At 37.0% G+C, this 27,975-nt stretch overlaps 1 protein-coding gene across 2 annotated transcripts in view; it reads right to left on the bottom strand.

Moving 5' to 3' along the window:
- Positions 1–27,975, bottom strand: part of PPP2R2A (protein phosphatase 2, regulatory subunit B, alpha) — an 81,250-nt gene that overhangs the window by 9,902 nt on the left and 43,373 nt on the right. For both annotated transcript variants that reach the window (XM_011983841.1, XM_011983840.1), the window contains exons 3-6: positions 22,479–22,576; positions 6,900–7,065; positions 1,651–1,763; positions 785–962 (exon numbers count right to left, since the gene is read on the bottom strand). In XM_011983841.1, coding sequence (XP_011839231.1) covers positions 785–962; positions 1,651–1,763; positions 6,900–7,065; positions 22,479–22,576 — 555 coding nt within the window. The remainder of the gene's footprint in view (positions 1–784; positions 963–1,650; positions 1,764–6,899; positions 7,066–22,478; positions 22,577–27,975) is intronic.

Genomic DNA, 27,975 nt, shown 5'->3' with positions numbered 1-27,975 from the left:
TTTTTTTTTTGAGACAGAGTTTCACTCTTGTTGCCCAGGCTGGAGTGTAATGACACATCTCAGCTCACTGCAACCTCTGTCTCCCAGGTTGAAGCAATTCTCCTAACTCGACTGAGATTATAGGCATGCGCCACCACGCCCAGCTAATGTTTTGTATTTTTAGTAGAGACGGGGTTTCACCATGTTGGCCAGGCTGGTTTTGAACTACTGACCTTAGGTGATCCACCTGCCTTGACCTCCCAAAGTGTTGGGATTACAGGCTGAGTCACCGCGATTGGCCGAGACTATTTTTACAATAAAAAATTTAAACACAATACTCCATAAATTTGATTAGAAGAAAAAAAAATTTTTTTAGAGACAGGGTGTTACTCTGTCATCCAAGCTGGAGTGTAGAAGCAAGATCAAGCTCACTGTAACCTTGAACTCCTGGCCTCAAGTGATCTTCCCACCTCAGCCTCCCAAACCGCTGGGATTACAGGCATGAGCTACCATGCACAGACTTCACAAATTTGATTTTTAAAAATTCCTATTTCCATAGATACAAGACAAATTCCTTAAAATTCCATGAATCCAATTTTAAAATAATACATTATGCCCTTTATGTTTAGCAAATAATTTTTTCCAGTATTTCACTACTCATATACAAAGAAAAAGTAAGTTGCCATACATATATGTATGCAGACTATAAAAAGAAGGAATCATATTCATTAAGGAGAGATGAAATAAATCCAATATGGGCACAACATGCCTCTTCACCAAACACCAAAGAAAACCAAATGGATACTAAAACTCCTGTCTGTAATTTCCAGATGCCAAAGATTAATCCGCAAATCATCTGCAGATAAATATGTTTCATAATCACTATTAATAGAAATTGAGTTGATGTGATATGTATGAGCATTGGCAAATATTCTTCGTGGACTGGCCTCAACCATTAGATCCATAGGCCTGAAGACTGGCACCTGTCAATAAGACACATGAAAAAAAGAAGTTACAAAAGGTTCAGTTTCAAATAGCAATTAAGATTCACAAAACTTCATTATTTTAGTTTCTGAGAACATAAAATAGAACAATATTACATAGATTTAGTTTTAAAAAGGAACTGATGTTGATCCTTTCAAAATGCTGAAGAAAAATGAACAATGTGGATAATATATCTTCTTTTACTGGTAGCAATACTATTACAATTTGCAGTTCTTAGTTCCAATATTTTGCTTGAAAGACATGCCAAGTTAAAAATGTTTATGGTTCAAATTAAAGAGGCTAAAAAAAAATTAACCCATAACATCTAACTTTGGGTATTTTTTAGCTACAACTAGAAGATTTGATCTATATCTACTTTTTATTTCCAAAGAAAATTTATCTTGAAACTTGACCTTGTAGTAGCTAACATGACAAACCAGAGATGAAGTCTGATGGCATGAAACACTGTCTTGTGTTTGAGTCCTGCTTCTGTCCCTGACCAAAGTGAGACCTCTATGTCAGTCAGTTTCTATGTTTAAATGAGTTACTCAATATTCTACCTGATTACAGAATTATTGGGAAAGGGGAGACAGACTATAATTACTCCTATTCAAGCTCTGCTCAGGATTTGGGCTATATAATATGAATACAAACACTATCTGTGACATTTTATTCTTATGTACTTACTCGTAGTGTAGTAACTGTAGTAGGATCTCTATACCTTCCATCTTCCTCTTTCAGGTTATACCCTTCTGGTCTTTTGTCCCTTTCACTGATTTTCCATAATTTTATTGTTTTATCTGGGAAGAAAATAAAGCAAGTCCTTAAAATAAAAGGGTAGTACTGAAGAAGAAAAACATTTTAAGGCATTTAAAATATGCTATTTCACATTTCATCTAAAAGGATTCCATGGAAAAAAAAAAACAAAAACCCTCAGCTGACTTACTAAAAAATTTTCTATTAACAGCTGAATACCACACACACATAAAGTACAAAGATCACAAATTTATACATTAGTGGCACTCATATAAATTCCATGTGATAGTCAAATCAAGTCACAGGTCTCTATCCCTATCCCTTAAAAGTAATTAAAGCTAGAGGGAAAAACTTGATATGCATGTGTGGTGTATGCAAACACATGTATGTCTGTACATACATGTACACATACACTCCATATACGCTCAGTATTGAATTTCGTATCAGAGTTCAGAAGTAGGAAACAGGGCCTGAAGGAAACTGATTAAAAGCATATATCCCCAAGTCCTTCAAGAAGAAACCAAATTCCTAGGTATCAAGGATATATAAAATGGCATCTGTTTAAAAACAAACTTTTGTTTTACAATTAAGTTTAGATTTACAGAAAAGTTACAAGAATTGTAGTGTTCCATATATCCTTTACCCAGTTTCTTCTGTCAACATCTTATGCAACCGTGGTACGTGTGTCAAAACTAAGACATCAACTTTGTATATTACTATTAACTCAACTACAGACTTCATTTGGAGATTTAACCAGGTTTTCCACTAACATTCCTTTTCTGTTCCAGAATTGAAACAACACTGCATTTAGTCATCAAGTTTCCTCAGTCTCTCTGCCTTTACGTTTCTCAGGCTCTCCTTGTTTTTCTTGATCTTGACAGTTTTGAGTATTGGCGATGAGGTACTTTCTAGAAAGCATATCCCTCAACTGGATTTGCCTGCTGTTTCCTCATGATCAGATTGAGACCATGGGTTTTCAGGAGAAGAACACAGAGGTGAAGTGACTTCTCACAGCACTGTTCAAGGGGATACAGCGGTATCAACATGACTTACAGCTGGTGGTGTTAACTTGGGTCATTTGGTTAAGACAATGTTTGCCAGGCTTCTCCACTATACAATGACTCTTTCACCCTTGCCATATTCTATTCTTTAGAAGTAAGTCACTAAATCCATCCTGTACTTAAAGGGAGAAGTAAGTTATACTCCCTGTAGGGAAGAGTATGTATCCACGTCTTATTTAGAATTCTCCTGCAGGAAGCATCCCTTCTCTCCATTTATCCATTCAATTGTTTATTTGTATCACTATAAGCTCATGCACGTTGCTTTAAAACTGTTATAATTGTAAAATAACATTCTTATAGAAAAGTATCATATTCCTAATGATCTTTCATAAGCAAAATGGTATAACAAAATTGTTTAAAACAGTATATAAAGCCATTTTATAAAAACAGTTAAAAACAACTCAGAGAGATGCCAGTGACTCTAGCCTGGTAGTCTCTGTATCGTAGAGAAGAATGATAGTTGCCCCTAAGGATGCCCTTCCCAATGTTGAAATGTAAACAGAGAAAAGCTGCTAACTTTAATAATCTGTAATCTACTATTTCTTCTAAGCCCTATGTGATCTTGCTTATAATTTTCTTGTACTTCAGTCATACATGTTCTATGTGTTAGTTTATATATGTATACAATTTATAGATAGATATGAGCCTAACCTAAATCTGTATTTTGAGAAGTATTTGTTCTAAATACTTGCAAAGTATTTGTGATGAGGATGACAACACCCCCACCCCCTCGTCCAGTTGTCTTGTGGCCTGTTTAAATCCATCCTCCTTATTAAAGATCCAAATAAAGAAACCACAATGTACTTATGAAACTTTCAGATGAGATGAAATTGGTTTGTGGTACCTAATATTGCTTACAGGAAGAAAGCTCTTTAAAAAATATTTTTTCCATTAACACAAACACAGGACACATAACGAATTAGGATACATTTTTCAGTACGGGGGGACAAAGCAGGCAGGAAATAAATTAGTATGTTAACAAATATGATATAAATTTTAAATCAGAATCCTAAGGCTGGGCGCGGTGTCTCACGCCTGTATTTCCAGCACTTTGGGAGGCCGAGGCGGGCGGATTACGAGGTCAGGAGATCAAGACCATCCTGGCTAACACGGTGAAACCGTCTCTACTAAAAATACAAAAAATTAGCCGGACGTGGTGGTGGGCGCCTGTAGTCCCAGCTACTCGGGAGACTGAGGCAGGGGAATGGCGTGAACCCAGGAGGCGGAGCTTGCAGTGAGCCGAGATTGCGCCACTGCACTCCAGCCTGGGCAACAGAGCAAGACTCCGTCTCAAAAAAAAAAAAAAATCTGAATCCTTATGTTCTATAGCAGTGATGTTTTACTGGCTTGTAAGACAAGGTATGTGAGAATAATCAAACTCCATAAAACTGTATGTAAGATTATGTAAAAACACAGTTTTCAGTGGAGGGGTTATTAGATTCTCAAGATCTGTTCCTTCCAAAACGACCACTCTGTGGTGTTCCCCTGAATTATCAACAATAATAACTAAAGGCATTGAAGAAGCTGCAGAAGAGAGTTCCTCTCACCACAAGCAGAGGGCATGAGCTGGGAAAACCACGCTGCCGTTTCCTTTGTGGGAATGCAGCTTTATGTGAGACCCTAAAAACTTCTTATCAAGCAGTTAAGACACATCTTATTTATGAGTGTACTTTATATTGCCAATGCAAAGATTTTTATAAGATTAATTTTGGTTAATCAAACCTGGCAAGTTTGGTAGTCGTAGTTTTTATATAGACCCCATTACACTGGTGGAGGGGGAGGTGCGGGACGCGGAGCGGAGGGTGGTGGTGGTACTATGCTCACAGAAAAAACTCACAGAGAAAAATACACAAAATATAAAAGATATCACTCAGAATCAACAGATGTTGACATTTTTCTCTAAATTTCCTTCTAGTTTTTCAAATATAGTTAAAGTCCTACTCCTCCCATCCTTTTCCCATCATACCCAGACACAACAGTTCCTACGACTGTCATAATCTGCTCTATCCTTCCACATTGGACCCTATTATTAAGCTCTATTTTTAGCATTAAAAAATGCAGCCCCCAGTTAGTTGTATTTTACTTAGTGTTAAGAAACAAAAGACAAAAATCTACAATGCATTCTCTAATGTCTTTAAATAAGATTTAATCCACACAAGTTGAAATGGGATTTGCTTCCAAATAACACTGAGGAGAAGAGGAAGGAGGATTTGAGACACAAATTGACCGTGAACTGAGGAGCGTCGGAAGTGGATGATGAGCATGCAGGGCTTCACTATACTATTCTCTTGACCTCAGCCTACATTTAAAAAGTCCTCTTTATAAAAAAGCTGACATAGCCCTGTAAGAAATAAACTGCCATGAAACATTCCAATATATAAAATGTTAACAACACACTTCCCTAGGAACATTTATTCTATAAGTAGAAATTATATAAATGGTTTAGTTATGTATCATCTGATGTCAAAGAACAAAATATTTGAAGCTATTTGAAGTAACTTAGTTTACCATATAAATTAAAACTGACCCCAGACTAGAAGCTAGCACATGATAGGAGTAAACTGTTCCCCCCACCCATGCTGCTGTGAGTTACAGGCTTTAAATAGTTACTTCTGTTTATTGTTCTTCTAATAAGGACAAGAGAGGGGAATGCAGATTATTGTGGAAAGAGAGAAGGCAGAGGGTACGAATCCCAGTGGACTGGCTGGGGAGAGCTTTCATGATCAGAAAACTGGGCATCCAAGAGGCGGCCAACACTGATGGCATCAGACATTTGTGAACAGCATTTTTAAGAACTCATACTGTGGACCAAGGGCATCAATTAGATGGAGGAAGTGCTGAATTTCTTCCCCTATTTCATCCCCAAAGTCATTTAAGTTTATATTCTGCAAATGGTTATGGTCTAGGTGTTAAAATTTGCTTTTTAAATTAATAGTGAGGGAATGAGAAAATAGGAGGTGGTTTCCCCTCACCCTAGCACCAACCTCAAAAAAGTTTTAATCACAAATTTTTATAGACTACAGCTACCAAGAAACTAAAGTATCTCCTCAGTCACTCTAATGATTCCCTTTAGACTCAAGACTCCAACGAAGTCCAAACAATTCACGGGAAAAGTTTTTTATAAGAACAAAGAAAAAGAACCCAACTTATCATAAAGGATTTCAAATTCTGGTAGAGTCATTACTAACTTTTAATCCTCACTTAACTTTTCTTGGGCCAGGCATGGTGGCTCACACCTGTAATCCCAGTACTTTGGGAGACTGAGGAGGGGGACAGACTGCTTGAGCCCAGGAGTTCAAGACCAGCCTGGGCAACATCGGGAGACCCAATCTCTACAAAAAATGTTTTAAAAAAATTAGCCTGGTGTGGTGGCATGCACCTGTGGGTCCCAGCTACTCAGGAGACTGAGGTGGGGAGATCGAGGTTGCAGTGAGCTGTGATTACACCACTGCACTCCAGCCTAGGCGACAGACATTGTCTCAAAAAACAACAAAAACCTCTCCCTGGGCAAGTAAAACAGTAGGAGAGGAATCTCCTTCCAGCCATGTGGATTGCTGGGAAGAAGGCAATATGCTAATAGGTAGTCAAGTAAGAAGAGTGCTCTGAATGGAGACCGTCCTTTGAGTATTATTTTGTATCTGCAGTTAGAAATACTCTGTGTAGAGTTCAGGAACACTTAAAAAGGAGGAATAAATTAACATTTATTGAGCACTTGCACTCATGACATATGTGAAGAGTTACTTAATATTCATAATACTATAATAAAAAATTACTATCTCTACTTCGCTGCTGAGGAAAATTCAATTCAGTGTTAGTAACCTGCCCAAGATTAGGAGACTGAGAAATAGCAGAAATAGTACCTGACCTAAATCCAATGGTATAGCAGCCCATTCTTTTCGCTACAAATTGGGGGTGTAGTAAACAAAAAATTGCTATCTGAGAATCTTTCAGAGAATCTAAAAACTGCAAGTGAACAGTAAAAAAGTAGAGTTTATATTCTGTATAGAAAAAAAGTCCTTTTTAAAATTATCTCTGTTAAATGATTCCTCTCCTAGTCTACAGGATTATGTGCAACAAGTACACACAGTGGGCACATGGAAAGAAAATACATATACTTACCATTGGTAGACAATAAAAACTGAGCAGCATTTTTCTGGGGTAACCACCTAATTTTGTTGATCTTTTCTTCTATTTCTAAACTTTTCAAGTAGTCAAACTCTGGTTCATGGCTCTGGAAGGTGCTGTAAACATTATATTCTCCTCTGCTATGAGACTGGATTTTGTTCTAAAATGAAAACAAAAATATATGGACCATTGTTGAAAAATATTTCAAAATAATCAAATATGTAATCAATTCCAAAGGACCCTGCAAATTCTCGATAGCCCATTAGCTGTGTCTTTATACAATTATATTCTATTATTTTTTATATTTCTAAAGGCCTTCAAGGATTAAATGAGAAAACTTAAAGGGGAAAAAAGGCTAAATAACACTGAATAAATAAGCTTGATTCATTAGGGAAATAATGATGTTAAATATGGATCAATCTGATTGCTTTGATGGTATAGAGGCATACCGATGAAAAAAACTGAGCACCCATAATAAGGGAGTTCATCTAAAGAGTAATGACTAAAGAAAGGCTTGCCCAGAAAGAGCTAGATGAGGCACACCTTCTTTCTCTGCCCACTTTAGGGTCAACTCCCCAATCTGTTACTTAATATGATGTACTGTCTCCTTTTCCTTTCTGATGCCTGCCTTTTGGTTATTTCGCTGCTGAAAGCTTAAAAAAAGGGCTCTTATAAATGAAGGGATCCCATTTGACCCCTGCCTCCCACCCCAAGACTGCTGTTCCAGACAGCTTTGTCACCAATCAAGTCCATATTCAGCACCACCCAGCAATAGCCCCATGCACCCCATCAACTACTACTTACTCGCCTTTAATTTGCTTTCTCATCTTATGAACCTGGCACACACTGATGATTAATTTCATTTAGTATTACTTTGAAAGAACATAATTTAAGCTATCTCGTAAAGGGACTACTTATGAACTACTTGGGTTAGCATTAATATCTCAGCAAAAGTGAGAATTATTCAGAATTTCATCTTTTATCACACGATTAAAAACATTTTCATAAAAAAATTTAAAACTAGTTCAGAGAACCACCTATGGAAAAAGTTTAAATAAAAGAATGGGATTATTATTGTCAACTATTTTAAGTAAAAGTGAGTGAGTTATCCAGTGAAATGTTTACGACTTCTTAGCCTATTACTATTCTCCATATCAAAAGGAAACTTCACCGAATCATCTTGAAAGTCTACGTTTTGGGTTGTTTTTTCCAGCAGCCTGACGATCTGGGTTGTTCATTCATGGATGGTTGTATTTAAACTTTTGGACAGCAGTATCAGTTATTAGAGGGCAAGTCTGCCAGTGTTAAGAACGCAGTGTCCCACAAAACGATCCACATATTGGGGACACACAAGGGGTAAAAATCAGACTCAGAGCCTTGGTCTCATCACCATACCCACACACCAAATTAGACAGCCTATTCCATTAACATATATAAATACTCCAGTGTCACTTGAAAGCTCCACATATCTTCTACCTAAAATGACTCACCCAGTCTCACAAAGTTTATCACTACACTCTACAAGGAAAACACAATACCATTAAGCAGGCAACTCGATTTTTAATATAAACCCTGCGTTTTAGACTCGTTTTTCATCTAACACTTAAAGAGACTATAGTATCTAGCACCTTGTACACTAGGGCGTAGAGGGATAGACAGAATCCCCACATTCAAGTGACCTGTGTACGTCAAACTTCAGTCAAAGTAGAAACTGGTTACGGTCTACACAATTAAGGTAAGCAGTATGAAGGGCCAAGGGCGAGCCACACATTGTATTTGATGAGTTAAGAAAAGCACAAAACTACAGAAATATTTTCTGAAACAGAACATGAACATCTTCCTGTAGACTCATGGACAACAACATGAGTCTACTAAACATGATCTCTTACAGAATCCAAAAACAAAATCATAGAGATATATGGCAGTTTCAATAGACTGCAAGAAGTTCCATCTCTTTGCAACAGGAAATAAATATATGTATCATAAAAGGAGAAAATTCTGTCTAAAAAGCTCAAGATGCCAGGCTAAGCACATGCACTAGCCTCCCCTCTCCTCTGAAACTTTACTAAAATTATCATAACAGAACTTTTAAAAACAAGTCCACAGGACAAAGAGTAATGGCAGAAATGATAGCAGCAGTAACAAAACAGAAGAGGCTATAAAACATGGGTACAAGTGGTAACTGACAGTAGACTGCAGAGAGCTGCAACAGATTTTCCCTAACACTTTGGGAGGGGATGTTTAGATTATAATGACCATGATAGCATTGTTCCCCGCACGAACAAAGGACAGTGAGCAAGCCTGAAATAAAAGAAACATAACCATATACTCAATACTGAGCCACTCAAATGAGAATGCATCAAAATCAAACAATGTTTTTGTTTTAAAAACCTCTCCTACAGTCATACAGAATTGTGACACATCCTTCAACAATTTATACTGGCTTTACCTGCACAGCATTTTCACCTCCCTCTCTTTTCTTGCTTGCCTTTATGATCACTATGAGAATCATCTTCCTAACCATACAATCTATTTGCATGAAAGTTTCTACGGTAAGTTTAGATGTGCTTTATTCCCCAGCACCTATAACAGTACCTGGCACATGTAACAGGCATTGAATAAAGATTTTCAAAGCAGGACTTAGAATGAGGTATGTCACATACTTTACATACATTACAAACACAGGACACAAAACCAGTATCACACATTTTCAACACAGATGCAAAGAGAATTCACTAAAGGGCATCATAACCAAGTTTTAAAGCAAAGTCATAAAGACTGTGTACTGGCATGAGGATAGACCAATGTGCCAATGAAACATAACAGATGGCTCAGAAACAGGCCTAAATGATGACAAAGGTTGCCTTGCTGGGCAATGGGGAAAGGATGGTCTTTTCACTAAATGGTGTTGACTAGTGAATAGGCTGACTATTCATAGGAAATAAAATGAAGCTCGACCCCTTCCCTAAACCACTCATGTAAAGTGATTACAGATGAATGAGAGATATAAATGTGAAGGTACAATAATCAAGTCCTAGGATAAAACAACCCAAGAGAACTTTTCTGCAATGATAGAAATCGTCTGCATCTGTGTTGTCCTGTATGGTTTTGCCACTAGTCAAGTTGAGCACTAGGCACACACTGAGCACTGAAAATGTGGCTACTGCAACTAAGGAAGTTAATTCTACAATTTATTTTTAACAATTTAAATGTATTTATTTATTTATAAGGTGGTAAGGCTGACTTTATTTAAAGAGGGCCATGGAGACAGGGACCACTGCAACAGGGTCTTGCAGCGGGGGAGAGAGAACAGACTCCACTCCCCATTAATTTAAATAGCCACATGGATCTAGTGGCTACAGCACGAATCATCCAGTTCTAAAAGGTAATGGGAATAATTTCCCGGACCTTGGGGTTGAAAAGTAATTCTTATACAGGACAGAAAAACCAGTAACCCTAAGAAAAACACTGATCAACTGTATTATATTAGTAATCTCTATTTATAAAAATATACTATTCAAAAAAATGAGAAGGCAAGTCACAGAATGAAAAATACTTCTAAAAAAATGCGGGTGTGTTTTTTTTAAAAAAATGGGGTCTTGCTCTATTGCCCAGCCTGGTCTCGACTTCCTGGGCTCAAGTGATCCGCCCAACTCAGCCTCCAAAAGTGCTAGGATTACAGTGAGCCACTGCCCCTGGCTCCTCCAACAAATGTAACTGAAAAAGAGTTCATCTGCAAAAAGTGTGAAGAAAGTCTACAAATCAGTAAGAAAAATGACACACAACACAGTAGAAAATTATAAGAGATTTTGACAGTCACTTCCAAAAGACAATATCCAAATAGCCAATACAAAAAGCAACTCTGGCCAGGAGTGCCTGTAACCCAACACTTTGGGAGGCCAAGACAGAGGATTGCTTGAGGCCAGGAGTTCAAGATCAGCAACACAGTGAGACCATCTCTACCAAAAAAAGAGAAAAAAAAAATTAGTCAAAGTGTGGCAGTGCATGCTTGTAGTCTCAGCTACTGGGGAGGCTCAAGTGGGAAGGACCACTTGAGTCCAGTAGTTTGAGGCTGCCGTGAGCTGTAAGCGTACCACTGCACACTCCAACCTGGGCAACACGGAAACACCCTGTCTCAAAACAACACAACAACAACTCAATCTCAATATGAATCACGAAAGTAAGCATAAGGCCGGATGTGGTGTCTCACACCTGTGATCCCAGCACTTTGGGAGGCCGAAGCGGGCAGATCACCTGAGGTGAGGAGTTCGAGACCAGCCTGGCTAACATAGTGAAACTCTGTCTCTACTAAAAATACAAAAATTTAGCTGGGCATGGTGATGCATGCCTGTAATCCCAGCTACTAGGGAGGCTGAGTCAGGAGAATCGCTTGATGGCAGGAGGAGGTTGCAGTGAGCAAAGATTGCACCAACTGCATTCCAGCCTGGGTGACAAAGTAAAAAGACTTCGTCTCAAAAAAAGAAACAGTAAATACAAACTCAATTCACACCCACATAGTGTTAAATTTTAAAAGACCGATAATACAACACAAAGCACCGGCAAAGATGTGGAACAGCCATAAAATTTATATACTGTTCACAAGAATAAAATTAGCAGAACTTTTTACTGTGATGTCTGCTAACAGTGAATGCCTATCCTATGGCACAATAATTCTACTCATGACTGTACAGCAAAAAACATGAGTAAGAATGTTCACAGCAGCATTATTCATAATGGATAAACTGTGGATTCCATTTATTCAAAGTTCTAAAACTACAGGCCAAAATAATTGTAAGAAGACAGGCTCATAAAGGAGAGGAAGGGAAAAGAGAAGGGTTTGTGGAAGCGTGGGAAGTTCTATTTCTTGACCTAAATAAATGTGTGCTATGTAATAATCTGCTAGTGTTTTATGTACTATTCAGTGTATATTTAAATAAAGATTTAAAACTATATACCACACATATGTTGCAGCCCCTACGGAAAACAATGTGGAGATTGCTCAAAAAAGCTAAAAATAGAACTACCATATAATTCAGCAATCCCACTTCCAGATTTTATCCCAAAGAACTGAAAAATGGGATCTCAGAGAGGTGTCTGTACAGCCACGCCCATTACAGCTTTATTCTCAAGAGCCAAAAGGTGGAAGTAACCCAATCAATGGTTCCAACAGTCTCTTCATCTCCCTAACTGGGAGGCAGTATTTCAACCTGAGAAAACACTGACAATACATAAAACTAAACATTACAAAGTGATATGTACAACACGAGTCTCCTTCTGTAAAACAAAAATCCCTGAGAAAACCACACACACACACATACATACATTCCCCCCACCCACCACCGAAACTAAGCAATAATATTTCCTCTTAAATGAACAAAAAATTAAAAATGTGATAATGACCACTGTTTGAGTGACAAAAAGACAAAGTCACATACTACTGGTAGAAGTATAAGCTATTCCCACAAGCCACAAGTTTACTGAACCTTGTCACCTAAGTTATAAGATGGAACATGTTCTTCCCAACTATTCAAGTAACCCTTTCTACTGAGTGGTTCCAACAGTCTCTTCATCTCCCTGACTGGGAGGCAATATTTCAACCTGAGAAAACATGGACAGTACATAAAACTAAACATTACAAAGTGATATGTACACAACATGAGTCTCATTCTGTAAAACAAAACAAAAATCCCTGAGAAAACCACACACACACACACACACACACACACACACACACACACACAGACTGGTGTTCATTCTTCATTCCTGTTATGGGATGATTTTGATTTTGTTCTTTGTGGAAAATGATACACATTTTTCATATTTTCTACAATAAACATACTAAGAATAGTCAAGAGTTAAAGGCAACTTCTGAAAAAATTTCACTTAACATTTTGCAACAGCTACTTCTAAATGTAAGTAACTCCACTGTGCTTTTACAGGCTTGGGACCAGAAGTGTTTCAGATTTCACATTTTCTTCCATATTTTAGAATATTTACATATTACATGATATTATCTTAGGGAGGGGACCCAAGTCTAAATATGAAATTCAGTTGTTTTGTATACACCTTATACATTATAGCCTGAAGGTAATTTTATACAGCATTTTAATTAATTTTGTGCATGAAACAAAGTTTCGACTGTGACCCATCACATGAGGCCAGGGGAATTTTCCACTCGTGGTATCACGTCAGCACACTCAGTAAGTCTCCAATTTTGGAATACTTTGGATTTGGGGTTAGGAATGTTCAACCTGTCCTAACTTTCTCCTTCCTTAAATGAAACTCTGCAAAAATGTAGGACATATTTACTTTGCTCCATGAAAAAAATTTAAAAATTTAAGAAAATATTAAATGTATTTTACTTTGATCTCATATAACAGAAAATAAATGAATATTTTTAAGCCTCCAAATAGAACCCTACTAAAACTTACTGTTTATTAATGTTCATCTTCTACGTAGTGTAAGCAGTCATTTGTTTTATATTTTACAGCAGTATAGAAGTATTTTAAAAGAGTTAGTGTTTTGTGAAATGGCCATTCAGGGATAGTGGCAGAAATGGTACAAAACAAAATTAAATGATAGCTGATAACTACTCTCAACACATTCAGAAAATATGGGGAACTTTCTAGAATAAAGCAAAACACAAGTCATTCGATGAAATAAACGGAAAAGAAATCTCAAAACTTTCTCTAAACTAATGATAGTCATGGAGCACTTCAAGATTTTGCAAGGCCTTATTATAAATTATATTCAGTAAGCTAATACTCATTCACTGAGTGCCTATTATGTATTATATACTAAGTGCAATTTGGAAGCATATCAGTCACAATATCCTATCAAAAAAACAATATAGTGGGAGAGATATCTGAATGAAAGATACCTGGTTGAATCAAATCAACAGCATTATTATTTGTCTGTAAGATAGTCAAATAAAATTTAAAGGAAATGCATAAAATACAACTAATATAATGTTTTAAAACCTAAAGTTGTTAATGTACTTTCACTCAGATTATCAAACTAGCTAGAATGTCTGTTTCAGACTATGCTACAGATTAAGTGATAAAGTTACATAGGAGGAATGCTTATTCTACATTTCACACATTACTGAAAGGAATGGAAAAAAAACCAAACCCTCCATGCACATGCGCGTGGACACACACAAACACCCCACACGAAAACTGCCTTGCTCAGATGCTGGTGCTCTTCCCAGTTCTATCAGCAACCCAGGAATGGAGGCAGATCTCAAGGCTCTCCAACCTTGTTTCTCTCAAAATGGAATTTCAATGTAACTTGGACCCTTAAGGAGTTGGTTTCTCTCTGACAGAAGATTCAGATGAACCCCAAATGGTATTAGATGTAACAACAACAACAACAACAACAACAAAAAGTCTTTTTACTACTTGTGTCTCTTTCCTTTTGAAGTTCATAAAATATAACAATCTCCTGGATCCTGTTTTCTTCATGCGTTAAATACAATTTATTCTCTTAGGACAGGATAGTTTTGGGAATTTAATGCAAAAGCAAGTAAAGTTCAAATATTAATTTCTCTTTCAGACAAGGATCAAGCCCAATCAGTGCAAATTCTATCATTTAGAAACAACATGATGCAGGTAAATGCATGACGCCCTGGCATTTGAGGCGCCCGATTTCAGACTCTTTTCTGTGCCTCAAACTGGAGAAATAACAAATAAGATTGGACCAGATGGTCTTCAATGTCCTTTCCACTGGTTAACATTCTAATAAGAAAGGCCTTCCTACCCCCGATAAATTGACTACAGATGAAGTTCACTAGAAAATTCCCCTTTGCAAAGGCACAAGTCAAATCCTTGATAACCAGAAGTTACTAAGAAACCTGCAACAACCTCTACTCTGATCAAGTATTTACTTTGAACGGGTATAAAGACATATTTGAGAAAGAACCCAATTTCAATACATTTCAAAACTTATCTACACAACTCAACTGTAGGAAGGGACAAATAAAGTACAAAGACTAGTAGAGTTCATTATCCTTGAATAAGACTTTGAAAAGCTAAAACACAGTGAAGTCTAGACACAACTCTGCAGAGACTGATCTAATGAGCATTTTAAATCTGTGTGAAAAAATTTAAATAAATAATGTAATAACCAGCTGGGTGCAGTGGCTCAAGCCTATAATCCCAGCATTTTGGGAGGTCAAGGTGGGCAGAGAATTTTAGGCCAGAAGTTTGAGACCAGTCCGGTCAACATGGCAAAACCCTGCCTCTACTAAAAACACAAAAATTAACCAGGCATGGTGGTGCACATCTGTAATCCCAGCTACTCGGGAGGCTGAGGCGTAAGGATGACTTGAACCCGGGTGGCGGAGGTTGCAGTGAGCTGAGATCGTGCCACTGCACTCCAGACAGGGTGACAGAGCGAGACTCTCTAAAAATAAAATACTACTACTACTACTACTACTACTACTACGACTACTACTACTACTGCTGCTGCTGCTGCTAACAACAATAACCTGCCTGGCAATCTGAGAATGGGTGGGGAAGGTGGAAGAGAAGAAAATCACTTCATCACATGACTTAGGGTAATAAAGTCTAACTAAATAATAAATTTAAAAGGGAACAAAAGAATGTTTAAATAACCTGTGGGCAGAAAAACAAAAAGTAAAATAAAATTTAAAGGCAGCCAATCAAAGAAGCTGAAAAACATAATGCCTGAGAAGAAGAGCTGACACTCTCACAACATGTGGCCCATCCAAATTCAATAGATACACCACTAGAAAAAGAGGGCATAGAACAAGATGCTTTAATTATTGGGAGTATTAAAGGGTAAAGTAAAACCAAAATCCAATGAAATAATGTATTTTCAATCACCAAGTTGCTACTTTTATTTCTTTAGAAAGAGGGAAAAACACAGTAACCGCAAAGGGGCAGTCTCTCACCTCCCGACCCTGAAAAAAGAAGCAGAAATAAACAATCTAGGAATCTAACAACAGAGATGAGATCAAACAAACAACTATGTCATGTCATGTCATTACACAGATGATGACAGAAAATTTAATGACATGAAAAGGTATTCACTATACAGTATGTGAGAAAAAAATCATGCAACCCTAAATTTATAATCAGATATTTAGAAAGATACACCTTTGGTATATATCAAAAGTTCTTATTTTTGTTTGGCAGAGTTATACATGCATTCTTTGCCACTTATCCATATTTACTAATTTATCTACATCAAGCATAATGAATTTATAATTAAGAAGGAAAAATTATTAAGAAGAATAATACAATGAAATGTTTTATATGGGTGAGGCTAGGGAGAGCAGGGGAAGAAGGAGGAAAGGTAAATAAATTCCAAATTTATTAATTAATTTAATAATTAATTCCAAAATCACTGGCCATTATTAATTTCATAGATTTGGAGTTGTTTTTGGTGGAGAATTTCTTGGGGACAGGTTGAGCATACCTAATCTGAAAATCTGAAACCCAAAATGCTCCACAATTTGAAACTTTTTACTGTCAACATGACACCACAAGTGGAAAATTTCACACCTGGCCTCATGTGATAGGTCACAGTCCAAACTGTTTCATGCACAAATTATTTAAAATGTTGTATAATTACCTGCAGGTCATGTGTATAAGGTGTATATGAAACAAATGAATTTTGTGTTCCGGACTTGGTTCCCACCCCAAATATATCTCATTATGTACATGCGCAAATTCCAAAATCCAAACACATCTGAAATTTGAAACACTTCTGGTTCCAAGCATTTCAGATAAGGGATACTCAACCTGTACAAGAAACACGGTTAATTCGGATTTCTGCTCAATGGGTAAAAGGTACCCACTGAGCAGGTATTTTAAATATTTAAAATACATGACATTTTGCTTTTGGAAAATGTAATACCCTAAGGAGCCCCAAAAGATTAACAGGTAGCTGACAAGAATCTGATGGCAGTCTGGACAGAAATCTGGACACTAAAATTAGGCTGAACAAGAAGAGATGGCTGGGCAAATGCATGAATGAATACCAGGACTAGAACCAACGCTGTTCGTTCAACTCTCAGTCCACTTCCCCCTCTAATGCCTATGACTGAAAACAGATCACTCATTAATAGCTCATGTTAAAAAGTCTAAAGATCATGTACTTTCCTCATTAGGTATAAAGTAATGAGACTGATTTTCCTGGGTGATTTTTAACAATTAGGCTCATCACACCAAACAGGATTAAAGATTTTTTCATTTTAAAATCAATAGCCAGCACTGTGAATACTCATCTCAATTTATACAAAATTAGCTTTTACCCACTTACCTAGCAGGGTGATCTTGGAAATGTTATGTATCCTCTCTAAGTCTCATTTTATTTATAAATTTGTAATACATCAGGATATAGTAAACATACAAACATCTTTGTTATTTTGCTGTGACAATTAAGTAAGATTGAGGGATTTTGGCAGAGGGTCTAGCACATAAAATTGCTGCTACTATATCCAGGTCAGAGTGCGCAAAGCCATGGGGTGGAAATCAGGATATGTGGCTTCTGCAGTAGGGGATCACTTCCCTACTAACTGTATGACTTTGGATGGGTAATCTGGTACCTGGGCCCCCAGCTGGCAAAAGGAAACTGCACTGCCAGGGGTTATAACTTGGGGGCTCATGGACACAAAGGTCCAATGACAGAACCCAGGCATGTTGTAAGCCTGGATGGGGGTGGGGGATGGGGGAGGGTAGAGAATGTACACATTTATTTTCACTAACTTCCAGTTAAATTTCAGCATTTCTTTTGATTATGGGCACAGGTAACAAACTGCATACAGTATTAGCAATTCTTGTGACTTTGTCACACATAAATGACATTTTAATATCATAATCCAGCTGTTATCCGCTTAAAACATACATTACTCAATTATGAATATTTTGGTAAATTATTTCAACCTTTATGATCTCAAATATTTTATGCAATTAAAACATTCTGGCAGGGCACGGTGGCTCATGCCTGTAATCCCAGCACTTTGGGAGGCTGAGGTGGGTGGATCATGAGGTCAGGAGATCGACACCATCCTGGCCAACATGGTGAAAACCCATCTCTACTAAAATACAAAAATTAGCCAGGTGTGGTGGTGTGCACCTGTAGTCCCAGCTACTTAGAAGGCTGAGGCAGGAGAACTGCTTGAACCCTGGCGGCGGAGGTTGCAGTGAGCTGAGATCGCACCACTGCACTTCAGCCTGGGCAACAGAGCAAGACTCCATCTCAAAAACAAAACAAAACAAAACAAAACAAAAAACATTCAGAGAAGTCTACAGGATTTGCCAGGCTATCAAAGGAATTCGTGGGACAACAACAACAAAAAAAGTTAAGAATCCCTAGAAAGCCCTATAAATTTTAGCTGTTACATTCTATGAATGCACCATATACATACACATTCTTGAGCAGGATAGAAATCTGCATTTTATTTATTTTTATTATTTTTTGAGACAGAATCTCACTCTGTCTCCCAGGCTGGAGTGCAAAGGCACCATCTCGGCTCACTGCAACCTCTGCCTCCCGGGTTCAAGTGATCCTCATACTTCAGTCATGCAGCTGGGATTATAGGCATGTGTCACCAGGCTCAGATAATTTTTGTATTTTTATTAGATACAGGGTTTCACCATGTTGGCCAGCCTGCCCTCAAGTGATCTACCCGCCTCAGTCTCCCAAAGTGTTGGGATTACAGGCATCAGCTGTGGCCCCCAACCCAGAAATCTGCATTTTAAATACATGCAAACATTTTGAATCCTATATAATTTAGAAAGAGAATACCATCATATTAGCAATACTATCCATTCTTTTGTGAAAAGCATGCTTTTTAAGGTTTCTTCTGTATCCTGTTAAGGAGTTTTGGGAATACCATATTAAGAATAAAAAAAGCCCGAGGGTTCGAAATCCAAGAAACTTACCAGCAGCCCTAGAAAACAAAAATCAAAGGCCCCATACCAATCTAGAAAGATTATAAGAAGAAGTGGAAAGAGGTACAACCTCCCTCCTCACCTTACACCTTAGCTGTCCCTTTAACGGAGCACCCATGCCCCCACACTACCTTACAGGGTACATCACAAAGTCTCAGAGAAACTGAAGGTCTGAACAACCCAAAGTCAGTAGGAAACCAGCTACTTTGACAACCACTAATCACCTGATTTGAGCACCCATGGAAACAACAAAAGTCCCTAAAACCTAGAGAACATCATTATCCACTTTAATAGCTGTTCGGACTTCCCCTCAAAACCCTGTATTAATATTTTCATTAACAAAAAGTATATACCCTATCATTCACTTTGCTGTCGAAAGCTATTAGAAGCTGTAAAAATAACATGGGTCACTTATAGCAGGTCATGCTATAAAGAACACTGGATTTGTTATCAGAATTTTAGACTCTTACTGACCACATGATAGCTGTGATTACATCAGGAAAATCACTTTACTTTTGTGCCTCAAGTTCTTTAGGTGCCCTGATTCTACAACAGAGATTCTGTGTAGCAGAATACCTATACAAATATATTAGTTATAAAAAATGCTATTAAATGATGCTAAAAATATTCAACAATTATCAGTCTGAAATATACTCAAACCAAATGAAGAGCCTCTGAATGACTACTCAGTTTCTTCATGTTATGATTGAGGAATAAATGGAGAGGCAGCAAGAGGACACAGATACCCGCCTGGATCCCAGCAAGGAGACTAGCTACTTCTGAAGGGTAAAATAAATGAAGCAGACATGAGGGTTTACAGATGTCAAAGTCTGACGTACCAAGTTCTCTGCTGCTGTTACATCTTTTCTTCTTCCAAGTAAAGACAATAAAAATGAGTGGGTGGAGATATTTTGGTCCCCAGTAAAGTCAAGTTTAAGAAGAAACCCTGCCACTATGTAAGAGAATAAAGCTACAATAGATCAAATGCCAGTGTGTTCTGCAAACAAGGCTAGCACCATTATCAGAGTCTAAGAAACATTAGGCACCAGTGTACTCTGGAATGAACATATAATAGTTGGACTGAAAATCAGAGACCCAAATCCTAATCTGATTTTTGCTACTAAATGAAGTAATATAACTTTGTTAAATAATTTTTTCTGAGATTTTATCTACAAATTAGGAAAAGACTATTTTTCACTTTTCAAACTGTAACACTATCTTATAGATACATAGATGTGAATTCATAAAATCTCATCCAATTACATTAGGTATTGAAATAAAGGTGTCTCTAAGTGTAAAGAATACATATTTATGACCAGTGACACAGATCCTGAAGACAACACTATATTAGAAGCTCTAATGTAAGACAGGGCTTTAAAATGTAGAAAATTAAATAGGCAAAACACAGCAAATTCATAGTCAAGATCAGGTTTCAGGAGTGAAAAGTCAATCACCATCATCATTCTTACTTTATCACTTAAAAACATACTTACACCACTAAGTAATTCTCAAAAGACATGTTACTGAGTTTTTACAAAATTCTCCGTTTTGAATTCTTAAATATGGTTAAGAAGAATGACACATGAAAAGGAGGTCCTGTTTTTTCCTACTGATGGCCCTTCTCAAACAGTTATTCTGCTCATTTCTCCTTACAAGAATATGTATTTAAAATACTAGCACTTTAGAATCTTCAGTGGGATTTCAGAAAAGAATCATGGGAAATGATTACCTTTAAAATAATTTTGTCTTATTTTCTAATACAAGTAAAATGAGCAAGTTCAGTAACTATATGTTAGACCTTTAATTCCAAATTAATGTATTACTAACAGCCTTTAGGAAAATACTAAATACTAATACTCTGACTACATTACCAAACCCATATTAAAGCAAACATTTCCCTCAATTAAAAAAATTTTCAGCCATTTTTTCCCACACTTGATTTTGACTTGGACAACAACGACCACAGGAGATGAAAATGACTTCATTCTCAGGTAAAATACTTCCAAATTAGCTTTTAGTTGACACACTTGTATTTGTGACAATGATACAATGCCCTCATTAAAAATGAAGACTTTCTGAAAGCCTCAGAATGTTATGCCTAGGGCAAAATCAATTTTTACAAGTTTTTCTCAAATACTTTTCTTTAAAATAAAAGTGAAGTGTGGAGAGTCATTAACTTTCAGGAAAAAATACATTCAAGGGCAGAGAACACCTATGGGAAGGCTGTGCTAAACTCCAGATAAAAACATTCACATTTTGGTTATCCAGCATGAAAAACAGCAAAGAACACTGAAAAACGACATGTCAAAAGTTCTGGGTACTGCTTGTTAGTTCTGCCACTAAGTAATAATCTATTTATATCTTGGCTTTCCCGTTAGTAAATAAAGGGAAATTATAATGAAATTCTAATGTAAGCTTCCATGTCAACTCTTAAGTATGTCAAGATTCTTATGGTCAAGTTTTTGGCTACTTAAAAACAGAAAACTGATTTAGCCCCCCTCCTTCCCACGAGACCATTCTTTGTCAAGCAAAGCTTGAGTCTTATTTTCATATTTTCTTCCAACCAAAAATAAAAAAATAAAAAATAATAAAAGACATATTTAGTGTTTGTGCATCTTCTAATCAGACACTATTAACCATTTCTTTTAAAATTAAATTACCTACCTCACTGGGGTGTTGTGAGGATTAATTCATTAGTGTTTGTAAAGCACTTTGAGATCCTCAGGTCAAAGGCGCTATAGAAGTGCAAAGTAGTAGTATTATTACTAGATTCTTTGCTTATTTAAGGAATTTCACAATCCTTTAAAACCTAACTCCGTGTTATGATTTAGACATGTATTTGTAAAACCCTGCAATTTATCCACATTACTTTAAACTTTTAAAATATATTATAAATAGGGGCAGAATGTTTCAAAACAACTGATTTTAATGGTTAAACTCTGATCTACAAATGGAAGGAGAGAATGAATAAGAAAAAACCAAGTGTGACAAATTTTGTTTAGCAAAAAATTTTTAGTGAGAAATCTAGTCAATTAAATTTAGAAGTGTGCCTAAGTTGTAAGAAAAACAAAACAAAAGCCCACTTTAATTACAGATTCTGCAATTTTCTCTTTCTTCAAAAAGATAGCACTGCATTTTTAAGTTACTTTACATGCATGTACATGCAACTGTCATTTAAACCTTTACATTTAAATCACTGTAACAGTATTAGTATGAACTGACATCAAAAAAATTGAGCTGCTTTTTCTTTAAACTAGCCTCTCACCCCTCAGTTGTACAAAGTAAACCAAGCATTGAGAAGAAGTCAAAGCAACTTTGCTTTACGGAGTTTTAAAGGAAAAATTATAATGAAGGGCCAAGACTTCAAAACCGTTAAAATCTTGGATTATTCCATCACTTTCCACCCCCTTCTCTAATCAAGTATTTTTACAATTAGTGTTATGTTTTTAAACCAAAACAACATACACTCATGTACACACATGCACACATACAAAGCTAAGAGAACCAGAGCTGTCTATATATTGGACATTGTATTCAATAAACACACACTTCTTTAAAAATTCCAACATCCTCTGATGAGATTCTCCAGTGCAACCCAAGCTCTAGTCCCACGATCAAACCGAAATTTAGACAATAAACTTTAAACACTTACCTCCTGCTCCTGTTGAAAGATGACGACTCTACCACCTTTATCTCCTGTTGCTAGTAATTCTCCAGAATGATTAAATTCTACTGTAGAAATTATATCTGCTGTATAATTGAGACAAAACAAAAAGGTATTAGTTTTTTTTCCTGACTCACTAGTTTCAGAACTTAGCATGTTTTCCAAACATTCCAAGTCTATGAAGTGTATCTTTGAAGTACATCAACCACCCATCAGAAATAACATGAATCTAAAGTTCTTTCATATTTTGATCCACTAAAAAAATTCTCCTCAGAATAAACCAGTATGAAACTATTTTAGCAGAGAATACAACAAATAATAATAGCTTATTAATATTTCACTAAATTTGTGAATGCAAAGAAATCAACAATTTGTGAAACATTCTGATAGCACCCTTAAACATCATCCTGCTAATTTTCTTAAAATACTTTTGATAAGCTTGCTTATGCAAATGCAAATAATCATCTATAATAAAGGCACATATTACTAACAAGGGGAAGGAATTTTAAATGTATAAATACTTTCAGATGGAATTTTAAGTCATAAATTCAAAATCGTGGCTTCAAACAAATGTTTGCAAATGGATCCCGCTTTTTGATAGCAGAAATGCTTCGTGCTATGTGCCTGCAATGTGCACGGCTCCTCCAGCTCCACCATACTACAGGGCCACTAGGATCAGGCATGTCACATGGATTCTACCAACTCGGTGCTGACTTCACAGTCACAATCAAATAAAACTGTCAGGTTTTTTTTCTTGCTTTTTCACACTAGAGCCCTTTTCCTAAGGGAAAAAAGTCTAAATTACAGAAATGGGCATAAGATAAAGCAATAACACGGTACAATTCATCACTGTGTTATTAACAAGTTCTTCACTATAAAGCTTTAAGCTGAATCAGAAAAGCTCCTATCATATACATTTAAAACAAGTCAGTTTTATAAGAGAACAGCCATCCTTTGGTCTACAGTAGCTTACTGTTAAGAATTTAAGAATCTGACGATATATATACTTTAAAATTTTAAATTTACTGACATGTATTTTACCAATAACCTTTCCAGCACTGCATTTCATAATTTTCTTTTACCAATTTTTTAAGTTCAGATTTTGAAAAGGTTTCTTTGCTTCCTCCATTGTTTAGGTCCAAGGCATTTAATCTTTTTGAACTCTTTCAGAATCTACCAAAAGTTACAAATGCTCTCCCACGAAATTGCACATATTTAAGTGCTCATAAAAATGTGCATATTATCTCAGACTGTTTGGACAATACCTCACCACCAGGTTAAAAAACCCCTGGCTACATCACAGTGGTTACCAGGAAAGAATAAACTTAGTGTGTTCACTGCTTACCTAACGCACAAGGCGTAAAACTGAATATACCAGGCTAGTAAGTAAAGCAAACACCAGTAAGTACTGAGAAGTCGTTTGATTAGGAGTTCTGTACTGTACTACTGACTTCTACAGCAAATAAAGGATTAAAAATATACAAAGTCCCTGCACTTAAAGCACATTAGAGTACAACTTGGGGAGATAAGTAGGAGCAAAGAGTAGCAGACAAAAAATACTGAATCAAATTTTATTTGAGTGTTAGGCTTTAAAATCAAAGAATACAAACATACAGAGTCAAGATTATCTTTAAATTCAAATCCCTCACACAGACACTCCGAAGACACAAATTCTTTTCCGTAATACAGCTCAGACAATTTTCCCTACAGCATTGATAATTTGCTGTTTTTTAGCCTAACCATCAAATGAACTAGTTAATTTGAATATAAAACCATGCTGTACCAAAAATACCTATCTTTGATCTCTAAAATATGCTCTCAGCTTGGAGAAATGCTCACATCTGAAACCAATACCAGACTCATTCTCCTGTTCAACCAAGTTGTTGCATCCACTTAACCACAACTCCTGGTCAGGTTGATGAGCTGTTACAACTATCACTTAGTAAGAGAGATGTCAATGACCATGGCATGACTAGCCTGAAGCAGTAAAGTTAGATGGGTAGGTTTGGTGCAGGATTTTTTAAAAAAAAAAAAAAAAAAAAAAAAAAAAAGGCCTGTTTACCAGGCTGGAGTGCAGTGGCGCAATCAAGTCGAACTCCTGGGCTCAAGTGATCCTCCCAACTCACTCTCTTGAATAGCTGGTACTACAGGCCTGCACCACCATGCCTGGCTAATTTTAAAAAATTTTTTGTAGAGACAGGGTCTTGCTATGTTGCTCAGGGTAGTCTCAGTTTATGGCTTCCAGTTATCCTCCCACCTCAGCCTTCCAAACTGCGGGAAGTTTGTAAGAGCCACCATACCTAGCTGGGCTCCATTTCTACTAAGGAAGAAACCTTAATATTCCTTAAGTGAACTGAATACAGAAAACCTAGAGATGATTAAGTCAGTAAGGACAGCATTACAGTAAAACAACTGAGATTTCAGACTGAGGGGTGGGGTGGGAAGGCACATCCCACGCCAATTTATTATTTTTTCAGATGGGGTTTTGCTTTGTTGCCCCGGCTGGAATGCAGTGGTTCAATCATACCTCACTGCAGCCTTGACCTCCCGGGTTCAAGCAATCTTCCCATATCAGCTCCCCAAGTAGCTGGGACTACAGGTGTGGAACACCATGCCAGTCTAATTTTTTTTTATTTTTTATAGACAGGGTGTTGCCACGTTGCCCAGGCTGGTTTTGAACTCTTGGCGTCAAGCGATCCTCCTGCCTTGACCTCCTAAAGTGCTGGGATTACAGGTATGAACCACAAAACACAACACCTGGCCCTTATCTATTTTATTATAAGACAGAACAAGAATCAAGTAATAAAGCAGTAGGTACAATATTCCAAACTGAAGACGGGACTCACACAACCAGTTATAATGTAATCACTGAACATGCGAATGGAAGAGAAAGGTGAAGGGTGTATGGGGAGAAGAAAAAGACTTGATTGCAAGATGCAACAGAAACAAGACATTTGCTCCAATAATGTATCACTTCTTATGGCAGGAACAATTATTTTATGATGACATTTTTAGCGTAAAGTTATATGGTATGTGTTTAGCAGTGAACTAGTTTTGTAGCAAGGGTAAAGAATTTTAAGAGGGGCCCTCGTGTAAGGGTGAGGAATCCTAGAAACAACTGGCCCAAACAGCAAGTGGCTGGACATCAGGAAAGGGACAAGAACCAAAGATTTACACAATAAAAGTCAACTCACTATAAAATCCTTGAGGGAAATAAATACTGGGTGAATGGATTACCAATTTTTAGATTTTCTTAAAACACTGGTGTTTGTTACTATTTATCTTGCCAAAAGCCAATAAACAGAAAGTTTCAGAAACAGCCAACCAAGTCACTTTTTATCTGAACAGTGTAATTTTACTTCAGGGAGGGGTAGATGGACAGATTCATGGTCTCCTTGCTGAGATTTTTATACTGCATCTATTTAATGTAACCATATTTCTGGTAGGAAAAGTATTTTCCTGGTTTGTAAAACAGAATTTAAATATATCACCACATCATGGTGTTCCTTCCTCCTTTCTCCCTTAAACAAAAGAGAAGAAAAGAAAGATCATATATACAGTTACTCACTAAATCTCTAAGTTTATGGATGATGCTTTGAAAGGTTTTCTAAGTTGTGAAATGCCAATGTCTCACAGTCTCACTGGGAATATGACATATAAAAATGATGAAATAAGAAGGGAGAATGCATTCAAATTCCACTCATAGACCAAGAAAAACATCCAGGAATGAGTTACAGGGAGCACTCTGAAGCAGCTTTGTACCATATGTGCCACTGCATACTGGCGTGCCAAGAATGAGGTACGGTCTTGCCTGGTGCTGCAGAGCATCCAGATCTGTAAGCCCTAGTTATAAGCACCCTCCGCTGTGTATCCCAGTGTGCCACACAAACATCACTGCTTTTTAGGAATGCCATGACATGCAAAAAGTGAGGAAGCACAGTCCTGCAAACAGGGGTACCATTTCATGCTATACCCAAACAGGGCTGGCTAAATACTGGTATCCAGGTTTTAGAAAATAATCTACTCTTAGAAAATATTCTTCTCATGTTCTGATACCCATATGTAGCTAGCGGCTACCAGACTGGACAGCACAAGTCTAAAACATTACAGAGTGGATACTGCCTTTTTTTTTTTTTGAGATGGAGTCTCGCTCTGCTGCCTAGGCTGGAGTGCAGTGGCACGATCTTGGCTCACTGCAATCTCTACCTCCCAGGTTCATGCCATTCTCCTGCCTCAGCCTCCTGAGTAGCTGGGACTACAGGCAACCGCCACCATGCCCGGCTAATTTTTTTGTATTTTTAGTAGAGACGGGTTTTCACAGTGTTCGCCAGGATGGTCTCTATCTCCTGACCTCGTGATCCGCCTGCCTCGGCCTCCCAAAGTGCTGGGATTACAGGCGTGAGTCACTGCGCCCAGCTGGATATTGACTTTTATTGCAACCCCAAGAATGCTGGAACTAAGAGAATTCTGCACCTTTAAACAATGCACTCTATCATGTTTTTTAAAAGCAAAAACTGACATCACTGTCAGAGCTATCATACTGAATTTGTACATGGCTTAGTATATAGTACCTCAGTTGAGTTATATTCTCACAAACCACCACCACGAAAATGCCAAAGAACAAACCACTTCTTTAAAAGGAAATGAATCTGTCCTATGACCAATTACAATGTTATTTTAAAATGAAAAATGCCTGTATTAATCTTACAAAAGAAATTCTGTTAATAAAAAGAAGGACCTTTCAGAATATTAGTCCACTGCCCTACTATGCATTAAGTCAACCCAGCAATTTTAGACACACATTGATTTCCAAATTGTGCAACATAAAGACAGTATTTAAAAGGCATAAGAATATTTTTTGTTAAAAAAAAAAGTACTGTAATGTTCTTAAATTTTATTTATACACTACTAATGCAAACCAAGGGATTGGTAATTATACAGCATGAAATTCTGACTTTTTCCACCTCCTCTTTCTAAACTGTCAGCAACCAGGCAGGTTTCACTCTCAGAAGGTGAAATAATTGCTTTCTTTTGTGAGTGGAAGAGCAATTGGTAGTGGGAATGACAACAGTGTCATTGATTGGTTTTCACTTCATAAGGCCGTTTCCTTATTGTCACCTCTCTTCTGTTTCTTATGTACTATAATAAACAGAACAGAACACATACAGCCAAAGGTTCAAAAATGCAACTCTCAGGATAAAAATTAGCAAGGGGAAATTCAAATAGTATATATAAATGGATGTAATTAATAATTACTATCCATTAAATGACTAAATTATTAGTAGCCTTGGCATTCTCTAAATACCTCAGCTCTTGTGTTGTGAGGTACTTTATGGAGTCTCTCTTTGATTTCATAATTCCGCTTGAGGACTATGTCTCAAGTGATTTGAAAGAAATTAATCAAAGTTAGTGCAAAGAGGGTTATAACTGTATTACCTATATATTTTTTTAATACAGCTGAAGGTATTTGAAATACTCTAGTTAA

Source organism: Mandrillus leucophaeus, unplaced genomic scaffold (assembly GCF_000951045.1).
Source record: "Mandrillus leucophaeus isolate KB7577 unplaced genomic scaffold, Mleu.le_1.0 Scaffold256, whole genome shotgun sequence".
Lineage (NCBI taxonomy): Eukaryota > Metazoa > Chordata > Mammalia > Primates > Cercopithecidae > Mandrillus > Mandrillus leucophaeus.
Note: the sequence above shows the minus strand (reverse complement) of the source record. Positions and strands in the feature narration are given on the sequence as shown.